This window comes from Rhinoraja longicauda, chromosome 9, assembly GCF_053455715.1.
Source record: "Rhinoraja longicauda isolate Sanriku21f chromosome 9, sRhiLon1.1, whole genome shotgun sequence".
Classification (NCBI taxonomy): Eukaryota; Metazoa; Chordata; class Chondrichthyes; order Rajiformes; family Arhynchobatidae; genus Rhinoraja; species Rhinoraja longicauda.
Window position 1 is genome coordinate 22,982,335 of NC_135961.1, and position 13,895 is coordinate 22,996,229.

General features: G+C 39.1%; 1 protein-coding gene across 6 annotated transcripts in view; it reads right to left on the reverse strand.

The window, feature by feature from the left end:
- LOC144596539 (transcriptional-regulating factor 1-like) overlaps window positions 1-13,895 on the reverse strand; it is a 207,802-nt gene that overhangs the window by 63,557 nt on the left and 130,350 nt on the right. For 5 of the 6 annotated variants that reach the window (XM_078404958.1, XM_078404962.1, XM_078404961.1 and 2 more), the window contains exons 2-5: window positions 13,097-13,215; window positions 8,050-9,768; window positions 3,280-3,326; window positions 284-428 (exon numbers count right to left, since the gene is read on the reverse strand). In XM_078404958.1, the coding sequence (XP_078261084.1) occupies window positions 284-428; window positions 3,280-3,326; window positions 8,050-9,495 (1,638 nt within the window). In that variant the 5' untranslated portion in view covers window positions 9,496-9,768; window positions 13,097-13,215. Of the gene's footprint in view, window positions 1-283; window positions 429-3,279; window positions 3,327-8,049; window positions 9,769-11,782; window positions 11,888-13,096; window positions 13,216-13,895 lie in introns of all 6 variants that reach the window. The other variant, XM_078404959.1, reaches the window with a different exon arrangement.

A 13,895-nucleotide genomic window follows, 5' to 3' on the forward strand; every position in this document is an offset into this window, starting at 1 on the left:
TACAGTTGTTCACAGCAAACTCAATGTATTATCAGTAAGTTCTGTGGAGACTGAATTTCCCACTCTCAAAAAGATTTTCCAAAAAAAATCTCAATTAAAAAATAAACTAGCCTTTGAATTTATTACAATTTGCTCATCTTACATTTGGTTCTACATACGAGTGCTTTGTCCTAATTTATAATATAGCGGAATAAACAGGAAGCATTGATTTGCATATATAAACAAAATATACAGATATACTGCCCAGATACTTAAAAGAGCAGCATTGCTTCTGCTTACTGACCTGTTTAGGAGATGTCTTTTGACCACCATGAGATCTCATATGGCCATTCAGGGCAGGTAAGCTCTTGAATTCCTTGTGGCATATTGTACATATCAGCCTGCTTTTCACATCTATCCTTTCTTGGAAAGGAACTCTGCTTTGGCCACTGTTTAGAGACACAAAGCAGCTTCTATGAACAATACTACCTGGGCATGTACAGATAATTAAATTCAAGTATCTAACGATCACACGAGATTGCTAAAACTGAATTCTAATGTACAGATTTGGGTGAGATTTGACCAAAACAGATGATTCACTACATATTCAAACAATATACATTTACATGGTTTATTTTTATAATCCTGGCCTAGAATAGTGTGTAAGATTGAAAGCAATATTAATTACTGCTATCGATAAAGCATTCGTTCTGAAGGTCATCAGCATGTACATATCTCTGTGAAAAGATGTGTGAAGAAAACAAAATTCTGCACCAGTATCTGCAGAATGCATTATGAAGTTGGGCAAGAACATTTTAAAATATACTTCAGATGTAGTTACCTAAATACAATTTTATTTTTCCAGTATAACGACTCAAATTTCTTATTCTTGAAACAATAGTGCAGTGAATCAGAGGCAATGATATTGGTGAAAAGTTTCCAATGAAAATTGCCAAATCTTCTCAATGCAATGAATAGACCTGACATAGTGAAGGCAATCTTTCAACTTTCCCAATTTCCTTGTTGCTATATAAAAGATTATAATATTCAAGGAGTAATAGACCTCAAATACAATAAAAATGCTTCATTCTCAATTCCAAACAGTTAAGGATTGCTTCATTTTTATTTCCTTGCATTTATAATCTATGATGTTAAATGCCATTTATTCAGTAACATTTGATGCATTTTAAACTGCTTTTACAGGAACATCATTAAAAAAAATGATAAAGCACACAAGAGACATCTAAATAGGAGTTCAAATGGGAAAGAAAGATCTAGAGAGAATATTTTCTTGATCTCCCAGTTCTGACAATGGTCTGAAATGTTAATTGTTTCTCTTTTCATTCATGCTACTTGAGCTACTCAATGTTTCCAGCATATTCTATTTTTATGGTCGATTTTCAGTATCTTCAGTTTCTTTGATTTTTATTCAGGTGATCCAATGCTTGGTTAAAGAGGATAAGCTTCAAGAAGAATTTGAAAAGATACACAGAGGATAGGAAAGGACATTTCTGAGCAGAGGGCATTGTAAGTTGAAGGTACAGCACCGATTAAATATGGTGATGAGAGCAAGACAGAGAGTAGATAGATACATAGGTGTTGGAAGGAACTGCAGATGCTGGTTTACACTTAAGATAGACACAAAATGCTGGAGTAACTCAGCAGATCAGGCAGTGTCTCTGGAGTAAAGGAATAGGTGGTGTTTCGGGTCGAGACCCTTCTTCAGACTGAGTCAGGGGAGAGGGAAACTGGTGATATGAAGAGATACAAAGAACAAATGAATGAAAGGTATGCAAAAGGACAAATCAAATCCAGCAAAGATGACCAATGAAAGGTGGGGCCACAATGGTCCATTGTTGGCTGTGGAGAAGGTGATAACAAGTGAAACTAACAAGTGAAACTAAGCAGGACGACAGTGAAACTATTAGGACGACCAGGATGGGGGAGGGACGGAGAGAGAGGGAATGCAAGGGTTACTTAAAGTTAGAGAAATCAATATTCATACTGCTGAATAAACACAAAAAGCTGGAGTAACGCAGCTGGTCAGACACCATCTCTGGAGAAAAGGAATAGGTGATTTGGGTCGAGACCCTTCTTTTTCCGCTGGGTTGTAAGCTGCCTAAGCAAAATATGAGGCGCTGATACATAGGGTTGAGAGAGCAAGAACATAGCCGGTGCCCTAATTTATATACTTAATTTAGATTTGTATCAACTTGAAATCTAATTTTAATAAATAACCATTCGCTGACGATTAAATAAAGCATATTAGTTAAATTGCAATAATTTTTCAGCTTTGAATAAATCAGACAGCATATATTAAGTGAGACAAACATAAATATTTCCAATCTGAAAGTGACTTGACTGACACCCCAAATATCAATATTACAAAGGTTACCCTATTTGTGAGAAATTCCCAGATTAGTCATATTCCCAAATTTCACACTCTGTTGAAAGTGTACTCTTTGCAACATAATTTAGAACATTTAATACTGAGTATTAAAACTGCATCATTTTTTTTGTGGAAAGAACAAACTACAGCTCAAGGATCCTAAATGTAGTTTGTCCACCTATCAGGGCCTGTTAAATTATTTTTTTGTTAAAACAATTTTTTAATACCTTATCATTAACTGTACGTCAAAAGAATAATAACGACAGTGAAGTAATTAATATTAATGTCAATGGTCCTGCTATTGAAGAATGCACAATAAGTCGAGAGTGAGATGGTGTTGGGACGCGCTCTGGTTTGAAATAAATGAGTCTGTGCAGTTTTGTGCAATGTATAATTTCCCTACATTCTTTTTTTCCTCTTATTTAGGCACTGCAGGTGTTATGAAATTGTAAATCTTTGCATGAATGCTAAATGTAATGTGCATTTCTCTGCCAAATGGATGTGGCACAATTGGTGGACTAGGAAATATTATTTGTATTACTCCGCTGATTTCATTATAATGCCATTTCGATTGGAAACTTGAAAGCTACTTAAAAAGTTATTTTAGAAATAATCGAGTCATTGATACAGTGTGGAAACAAGCCCTTCGGCCCAACTTGCCCACACCAGCCAACGTGTCCCAGCTACACCAGTCCCACCTGCCCGCGTTTGGTCCATATCCCTCCAAACCTGTCCTTTCCATGAATCCAAATTGACAACCAGAAAAAAACCTTCTGGCCAATGTCTAGGGAAAAAATAATTGTTTCTATGTACCCCCAGAAGCGATCATACACCAGGAAAAATCTGTCAGTTTCATTGCAGGGAATCATTGAAATTGACAAGCAATTAACAACCATAAAATGACTTTGTACCTGTGTTCAATTGACAAGTCCTCTTGCTTGATGTCTGTCAGAGAAATCTGGAATATAAATGAACAGCACATCTTTGAAATATATGTTTTCAATGCAATATTCTCATGCTTGAACAAATAACTGAGCAAAGTTAAATATATTTTGTTTACAAAAAAGGGTACAAAAATAGTTATTTTTCTTCAAGTAATTTCTATATGCAGTTGACATTATTCTTATCGCTTTTTACTCCAAGGTGTCTGTCTAGCATCCCCCCACTGTTAGGAAGAATTTATGGTTGAAGGCCTTCTGGAACTTCATATGCACTACAGAATTGGCTTAGCCTTATCTATGCTCCAATGTACAATTTCTAAAAAGTACCAACCGATTTACAAATCATAATTTCTCTGTCATAAATCCATATCTGGCTTTCTTCTAATAATTACCTAGCTTCAACAAAAGTAAGAGCCCTGTCATGATGGCCAAACAGGGCAAGGGTGTTAAAAGGTTACCTGTAGGAACGGCAACAAAGTCACTGGTCATTGGACGATGGATTAACAATACCCCTATATGTAATTTATCCAGTTATCCGGCTAGAAGAATGACTAGAATGCTCCAATTCATGTGATCCGCTCAGTAGTTACATACAAATCCTTTGAAGGAGAAATGCTGTGTAATGAATCTAATTATGCACATATTCTATACAACTACACTGTATAATATTACCCTAAAGTGTTTTTAGTTCCACCATAAATGTCAATACATCATAATGTGGTGATAACTAAATTTTGCAAACGTCTTCACATTCCTAAGATTTTTTTCATTTATAAAAAATGAAACAACTGATAACTTCATAAGGATGGCTCAGCATGTAAAAAGACTAATAAACCAAACATGGCCAATTTATCAATTCGGCCGCTGGAGGTCGCTAGGGGTTTCACGAGAAACCCCCCCCCCCCCCCCGCCCTGGAAGTCTCCCCGAAAATGTGGCACCTAGGCTGGGCAAGGCAGCCAATCTCAACCTCATCGGGACTTCCATGGCCGATCGGTGGGTTGAATTTGCAACCTGCGGCCGGGGCTCTGGAACTCCAGCCCAGCTGGAGCCAGCACATGTATCCCCATACCAACTTCCTTGGCCAGCTTTGCAGGCCGGTATCTCGGCCCCCACCCCCAGCAGCCTAGGTGGACCATTCTGGTACTGTTGTACTCCTCTCGGAGGCCGTGACCTCCTTTGGTCCAGTAAAATGTATAAACCATTTTCTGATTTTCGGGAACCAAGAGTGTCAGAAAATCAGTGGTGGAACTGTAATGAGTAAATATTAAATTTAAATGCAAGATTATATAACTATATTAATTAATTAAGACGTGGTTAAAATATAAAACACAGCAGAAATGCCAATTGCCACCTTTTTGGGCTGATTATCAATTTATGTGCCAATTTACTTCAACAAGTACAATATGTACTTTAATAAGGAAGATGACATTATACTCTAAATTACTGCAATTAGTGGTCATATGTGGGTTTGTTTTCCCCAGGACTAGAACCAATGTAGAGCAGAAATGCACATCCTTGCTAATCATATGTAAATGCATTTTTGAGTCATTTTTGTGTTTAATTTCATATTCGTAATTTTATTCTACACGTACGGAAAATTCTTGGGTATTATAATAAAGTCTTCATCCTGTTATGTCATTTAAAAGTATAATAATCATAGGGAATATATTTAGCCACGTCTATAGGGCGCCTGTGTGAAACGGCCTTCAGTGGCCAGTGGACAGGAGCTGTACGGACGAATATTTATGTAGGGGTTCCCTGATACATGAAAATTATTTCCAGGGTTCTGCAAGGGTAAAAAGGTTGAAAAACACTGCTCTAGCCTGAGCGGTAAACCAGGTGAGGTTATGCAAAGATCATTGTGAATCAGGGTTTCTGTAGTAAGAAAGGCAAATGCAATGTTAGCATTTATTTCAAGAGGACTAGAAATCCTGAGGCTCAGGCACTGGTCAGGCCGCATTTGGAGTTTGTGAGCAATTTTGAGCTCTGTGGAGGGTCCAGAAGAGGTTTTCAAGAATAACCCAAGGAATTAGTGGGTTTTATGGCACTGGTCCTGTACTCACTGGAGTTTAAAAGAATGAGGGGGGGGGGGACCTGATTGAAACTTACCGAATAGTGAAAGGCTTGGATAGAGTAGATCTGGAAAGGATGTTTCCATTAGTGGGAGAGTCTAAGACCAGTTTAGCATCAGAATTAAAGGACGTTCGTTTAGGAAGGAGATGAGAAGAAATTTTTTTAGTCAGGCGGTGGTGAGTTTGTGGAATTCTTTGCCACAGAAGGCTGTGGAGGCCAAGTCAATGGATATGTTTAAGGCAGAGATAGATAGATTCTTGATTACTACGGGTGTTAGGGGTTATGGGGAGAAGGCAGGAGAATGGAGTTAGGAGGGAGAGATAGATCAGCCATGATGGAATGGCGGAGTAGACTTGATGGGCCGAATGACCTAATTCTGCTCCTAATACTTATGACCTTATGTGTCTGCTTCAGATAAAGCACTGTGGCTTTGGACTCTTACACTGAATGGTCCCCCTGAGGCACCGGGGTAAAATGTGCAAGACATCTGACTTCAATCAACACTTACATTAAATATGTACGTGAAAATGTTGGATGTCTTGAGGGAGAAGCATTTAACATACAAAATTCTACAATCAGACAAGATGCCAAGTTTGTTGCATAATACCAGTAAACTATGTGGTGAACAAACTAAAGCTATTCAAAAACTTTGGATAAATTAAATGCATGAGTCGAAAACATGCAGATTTCACACAGGCAAAAGAACAATTGAGAGACTATTTGAAAATGTGAAACAATTTGTACGAGAAAATCAAGAAGCACATTGATAAGTCAAGCCAGTATCGGGATTGAGTAAACGAGTTACTTGAGGGACCTAGCTCAGATATGAATGAATTTCCATCTGGAGGACTGGAATACAATCCAGGTTTTCAAAGTACAAGAGTAACTGATACTGTAGGCTCATGCAGATTAACTTGGACCATCTGTGCAACAGACTATGTGATTAAGAAACCCAGATTTATTTCATTTTCGCCATGCTTTGAAAGTAATTGATGGTACAATGTTTTAACTCAGATAATCATACATTCACATTGAGTTAAGAACTAAAATGAAACACAGATGGACAATACCAGAGACCCGTGTTCAATCCTGATCTCGGGTGCGGTCTGGGTGGTTTGCACATTCTCCATGTGACCACATGGATTTCTTCCGGATGCTCTGGTTTCTTCCCATGTTCCAAAGACGTGTGGATTTCTAAATTAATTGGCCTGTCAACCACTTCCTAGCGTGTACGGAGCAGATGCGAAAGTGGGATAACACTGAATTAGTGTGAACTGATGATCAATGTCAGCATGGACCCAGTGGGCTGAAGGGCCTTTTTCCATGCTTTCAAACAATCTATTATGCTAGATCTTCAAATGGCCATGGACAGAGAATAAGGAACAGCTGAATAAAATGCCACGGACATGAGGAATATTCTGCAATGCAAGACAATTACTTCATGCATCTGTTAATTAAAGTAAAAAGAGAGTGGGATATATAAATCATTTTCAACCTTTCATTAGAAGACAGAATAAATCAAACAGAGTCTGTATTTTGGATGATTGTACGTGAGTTGAGGAATGAACTCAATCTAAACATAGCACAAAAAGTAAGGAAATTTGTGTTTGGTAGATTATTTCTTTGTTGTAACAATGCTTCTTGGCAATAAATCTTATACCGTTGGAAAGCCTGTTTATTTCCCTTTTAAATGGTGTCACATTTGTAAGGAACATGCATTTGTGGGATGAGCAGCAGAGCTGAGTATATGGGTTGCGCCCATGAAAAATTTGCCAAATCTTCTCTGCCAATGCCAAACAGCTTATTCTGCCATTGACTCTTGTTTGGTGTTGTTTGGTGGATTGGATGATTGAAGTCTGAAGAAACAAGACATATTGGCAATTTAACAATTTATTCATTTAATAAACAGGAGCCACAGTAGCGTGTGGAAGAACCATACACAGCCATAACAGCCTGGCACCTCCTCCTCATGCTGTTCACCAGCCTGGTCACACACTGTTGTGGGATGGCATCCCATTCTTGTCAGCACCTGGGGGTACCAGAAGCTCAAAACAAGAGTCAATAGCAACAGCAGAATAAGCTGTTTGGCATTGGCAGAGAAGATTTGGCAAATTTTTCATGGGCGCAACCCATATACTCAGCTCTGCTGCTCATCCCACAAATGCATGTTCCTTACAAATGTGGCACCATTTAAAAGGGAAATAAACAGGCTTTCCAACGGTATAAGATTTATTGCCAAGAAGCATTGTTACAACAAAGAAATAATCTACCAAACACAAATATCCTTACTTTTTGTGCTATGTTTATATTCTTTGCAACTGCCACCTGCTTTCTTAAATTGATAATCTTTACTGCGTTACCAAGTGCCTGGGAACCTTTTATAATTTACCATGATGCTAGTTCAGTATTTATAGATACATGAGGAGACATAATCTTACATCTTATTGATATGCATTCATAATCTATTACACTGAAATTTTGGAAACAGATTAAAATGACCTTTTTTTGTTAAGATGTATGCAAAATATATAAAATTACAATTTTGTTTTTACCAGATTACTAAAACACAGCTTGCTATCACACTTGCAGGACAACCGAAGATAACAAAATACATGTTTTCAGATATTTAGCTTTAAATATTAATTCAAAACTATCTGGTTTTTTACCTGAGACCATGTATGATTATGCGATTGTTGTTGAGATTGTTGTTGAGATACTTTGATGGGTGCATGGCAGATATTGGGTGATGCTATAAGATGTCTCTGGGGTACCATAGGAGCTCCAGGATGACCCATCTTACTAAGTTCCTTCCTTGTCGTCTCGTCCGTGACCACTGAGGACGAGGTGCTCGTTTGGAGGCCAAGGGAAGTCTGTATCCGATTTTCAACATGGAGTTGTTTCTGTTGCGTAGTTTCCTCTTGTAGATGGTGCAATGGATTTTGCTGGTACATGTGCCGATAGTGCGGCTGGTCCTGATAGAAATACTGAGAGGGTGCAGCTATCTGAATGTGTTGAGAAGGGTTGGTTTGTTCTTGGGAGTACTGGGGCTGCTGCATTGGCTTATGGTTTTGGTCTCTGTGATAAGGTGGCGGAGGTTGCATCTGTTGCTGCACAGGTTGCTGTAACTGGCACAGGATCTGCTGTGGCTGATAGAACTGCATTGAATGCATGTGGCACTGCTGCTGCTGCTGCTGCTGCTGCTGCATGTCTGGCACTGACATATGCTGCGGGGACTGCTGCTGACGCACAAAATATTGTTGCTGCGGTAGCTGCTGAATTGGTTGAGACAACACCTGCTGAGCTTGCAGCTGCTGAACATGCGACTGTGTGTGCTGTAGCATCGGCTGCGGTTGTGACTGCATTTGGGCCAACTGCTGCAACTCGAAATACATCTGTTGTTGTTGCTGCTGCTGCTGCTGATGTTGGATGGCTTGCAACTGTTGCTTTGACTGCGCAATCGGATAGGTATGATGCATTTGCTGCGCTGGGGCATGCTGAAATCTCTGCAATGAATGTATGGCAGCCTGTTGCTCAGCTGGAACTTTCTGTGACAACAGTTGTCGGAGGGCACTGTCCCGAACACTCTCAACTGCCACAGACTGACTAGGCAGGCTTGAGGCAATGGTGTTCGCCTGCTGCATCCTGAGGTTGCGATTTGTAAAAACCTGTGTGAAGGAGTCCAACTTGTGCAATACGTCACTCGTCAGTTTCTGTGAAGACGTGTCGTTTGCTGGAGAAGAAAATGCATATGAATATCCATCAGGCGTACTGCCCTGTGCAGCAGAGGTCCACATCATTGAGGAATTACTAAGGTCATTTTGCATTTGAATGTGATTGCCAGCACTCGCATGAGGCCAATTACTTGGCCTTCGTGGTTCTATCATAGGGCTCTTGGTAACAGCTGGCATGGTCCCTGCTACTGCAGCTTCCCTTGAATCTGAAGGAAAAAGAGGTGAAGCTGGAGAAGACTGAGATGTGTCCATGCCAGTAGATCCATAGCTATGATTCATATTCCCACTCAACGGACTGGATTGTGGCTGTTGAGAATAGTACCTATTTTCCGTGTTGTTGACGGTGTGATTCGATTTGAAGGGGGGTTGGTCTCCCATCATTTGTTCTTAAGGCAATTCAATGGTGAGACCACAAATGGATTGCCAAATTCCTTGCAAGAGTCGGAAAAAAAAGGCTTGGAATCCTCAAGTTCCCTGAGAAATATATTTCCTTTTAAAAAATAGCAGATTTCAAACTGTTAAACTCTCATTTCACATCTGCAATTCTGAGTCTTGTCATCTTTCAAGTAGAACCTGGATTGATGCATCACATCTTGATTAAAATCTCTGCGGCATATCGTAAGGCAGTCCATTGAAAGCAAAATTCCAACATACCTGCAATGAAAGTAAGAGAGAAGTCAGCGGCAAATTGACACATTTTTTGTTAAACATTTAGGCATTAAAATCAGGGCTACGAGGGATGAACTTGGATTTATATGTAAGCCGTTTTCACAAAGACACAATGTTGGGGCTTCCTTACTCCATCCTTAGAAAGTGTGTTTGCTGTGGAGAAGCTGTTGAATACTAATGATAAATATTTACAAGACTTGGCACACCATAACGAACATGATTGACACTTCTAATTGATGCCTTTTTTTGTTGCTGTCATACCAAACACATCATTAGTTGGTGTGAGACTTCCTCAATGAAGTGGGGGAAGGTTGGAGAAGGGAAATAGGGGAAATTGGGGAGGGGGGACACACACTTTAATCTTAGCTAAATTTTCAATCCACGTCAAGATATAAATGACTTAAACCACATTCATTGACAATACTTTAAAGAATTTGTTATATCCAAATATCTCTGTTATTGCAGGCACACAATTTAATGTTTTTGACAGCATCATCAATTTCTAAAACATTCCAATGTTCACTCAATGAACCATACAGATGACGTATTTGTTTTCCTGCTGTCCAGAGGAAAATTGACAGCTTTTATGGCAGAAATGATGGAGAGGCTATCAGCATTTAATATAATTGTGAAATCCAGTGGACAGCATCTAATGTATGCACAACATAGGAAGCTATTGTCTGAATTGCCTTGTTCACAAAGAAACTGATACCTTATTGAGAGATCAGTAAAGATCCCTAGGATCTGATGGGATTTATCCCAGGTTATTTCTGAGGCAAGAGAGGGGTTTACGGGAGCTTTAAGATCTTAGTGTCTTCCCTACCCACAAGTGAGGATTTGGAGGATTGGAGAGTAGCTGATATTGTTCCTTTATTTAAGAGGGAAGTAGAGAGCATACAGGGAATTATAGGCCGGCGAGCCAAATGTCAACAGTAGGGAAGCTTTTGAGAGAATCTTTGGGGATAGGATTTACTTACATTTAGAAGAGAACTAGACCAAGCGGACCCGTTGGGCCCACACCTCTTCTGCATTGGTGCAGCACCCTCTCCTCCCCCCTTCTCCCTCCCCTCCCCCTCCTACCCTTCCCCCTCCCACTCCATCCCCCTTATCCTCACCCCTCCCTCCCAACCCCCCTCCCTCCCTAGGAGATAGATTTAAACTTTAAAATGTGAATAACTTTAAAAATATAACACTAATTTCAGAAACCTTCCATTAGCACCAAAGGGACGACGGTGAGTAAGGTGGGCCTAAAATTATTGCACTATCATGTAGCGTTTTGGCTGTATTTCAGGAATAAACAAACAAGAGTTTTAGTATATAGATGTGTTAGCTAGACACAGTCAGCATGGCTTTGTATGTGGCAGGTTGATCAAGTTTTTTGAGGTGACGAAGATGATCAATGAGGGTAGGGCGGTAGATGTTGTCCGCATAGATTTTAGTAAGACATTTGATAAAGTCCCTCATCATAGGGTGATCCAGAAGATTAAGATGCACAAGATTAACAGTAAATCATATAAGTCATATAGTCATAGTCATATTAGTCATTAGAACTGGCTTACTGATAGGAGATACAAGGATGTGGTGCAAGCACAATATTCAGACTGGAGGTCTGTGACAAGTGGAGTTCCGCACAGATCTGTACTGGGAACTCTGCTGTCTGTAACATATATATAAAATACTTGGGCATAAACATAGACAGGTTGGGTTAGTAAGTTTGCAATGATAACCAGATTCCGAGGTTGTGGACTGTTAGGGAGACTGCCATGGTATGCAGCGGTATATAGGTCACATATGGGTGGAGAAATAGCAGATGGAGTTTAATCTGAGCACATGTGAGGTGTTGCACTTTTGGAGATCAAATACAAGGGGAAAGTACAATTAATGGTCAGACCTTTAATAACATTGATGTGCAGATGGATCTTGGGATCCAAGTCCATAATTTCCAGAAAGTGGCAACACATGTAGATAGAGTGGTAAACAAGATATATGGGATGCTTACTTTCATAAGTCAGGCTCTTGAGTATAGGAGTCAGCAAGACATCATGCTGCATTATAGGACTTTGGTTTGGCTGCATTTTGAGTATTGTGTGCAGTTCTGGTTGCCCTATTACAGGAAGAATGTGGAAACATTGGAAAGGTTACAGAGGTTTACCAGAATGATGCCTAGATCAGGGGGCACGAGCTACAGGGAGAGGTTGGATAGACTTGAATGGTTTTCTCTGGAATGCCAGAGATAGCAGGGAGATCTGATAGAAGTATATAAAATTACGAGACCCATAGATAAAGTAGACAGTCGGAACCTTGTTCCCATGATGAAAGCATCAAGTACTAGAGGGCATAGCTTAAGGAGAGAGGGGCAAAATTTAAAGGAGATATGCAGGACAATTTTTTTTTTAACACAAGAGGGTGGCAAATGCTTGGAGTGCGCTGCTGGGGTTGGTGGTGAGGCAGATGGAATAGTGGCATTCAAGAGACTTTTGGATAGGCATATGGATGTGCAGGGAATGGAAGGATGCAGATCATGTGCAGATAGCTCAGAGATGGTCTTGGCATCATGTTCCGCACAGACATAATGGGCTGATGAGCCTGATCTTGTGCTGAACTTGTTCTATATTCTAATTATCCTTGGGGGATTTCATTATAAATTAATGAATTAGTCCATTTTAATTGTTATATAAAAACCAATCACATTTTTATTTTTTATCATGCACATAATGTGACATGAAATTAACTGTTCAAAATGTCCTGTTCTGTCCTTTGTCCTGTTCACACCAGTCCCACCTATGCCTTCCAGTGCAAAAGCCCACAGAAATATTGTTAAATATCATGAATGATTAACATAATTATTCATCTGCTGAGCTCAAACAGAGACAGTCATTGTCTTCCTGTTACTGAAGCATGATATTGCAACTATCGTGTCAAACAATCCCACAATCATCTCTTTTCACGTGTTGCTGTTTGTGAGAGCTTGCTGTGTGCGAATTAGCTGATGCTCTTTCTATATTACAGCTATGACGACATTTAAAAATGTACTTCATTAGCCACGAAGTGCTTTGGAACATTCTGAAGATGTGTGAATAGTTCCCTACCTGTGCAAATATGTATTAACTTCAATATGTTTAAAAACTCCAAACATACTGATATAACTAATAAATATCCAATTTTTCAACTGAAAACAGAAAATTATTTTTAGGGTCAAACTGCAAATAGCACTTTTCTCCTTGGCTTTTCCACAAAAGGTGAGGCAGTATATTATTTTAAATGAGAAATCTTGCAAATTGCATTGTTCAATGGTATGAAGCAAATTACTTACTAACTGGAGTGCCTTTCATGCTCACTCTGTTGGCAAAAACGATGAAAAATAAATGGATGTCCTCCAGTAAATTGAGGATGTTGCTTGGCATTTATTTCACATTGAAGAGCGAACATTGCCTGCAATAAAGTTTGAAGAGATTGGTTAGATTGGTAAACCACTGAGCCAGAAGCATTTAAAATTGTACATCACAAAATGGACAAAACCTACCCCAGCAGTCATTGAAGGCGCAAAAACTATTACTAACTTGTAAATCTATTTTGATAATAATTGCATTATTTCAAATCACTGAATATTTAAATATTTAGCTCACTGGCAATAACAATAAATGAGATGAAATTAAAATTAACTTTATACCTTACTATACTACATTTTGAATATAATGTCTTGCAATTTGCATGCAGATATTTGTGGATCATCTTCCCAGATTAAAATGATAGAGAATGGACACAAGATCAGACTTTCTTCCAAAGTACAGTTTTTGCTGCATCAACATAAATTCACCCTTTCGTATGCAAGGTGAAGATCCAGGCTCATATCATTGCACAGTTTATCTAAATCATGTGACAGAATTTTTAGTTCATGACCTGCAGCAGATGAAGTGACAACACACAGCTCTCCCAATTTTACCTGATTAGTGTATTCACATATAATGATAAAGAGGAGGAATTAATTTCCTACATTTAAATTTCTATTTGTTTCACCAAAGAAAAGTATTATTTGTAAGTTCTGCACAACATAGAGTAGTCATGAAATTAAAATTCAGTAATTATGATTGAGGAGATTGTCGCAATATTAG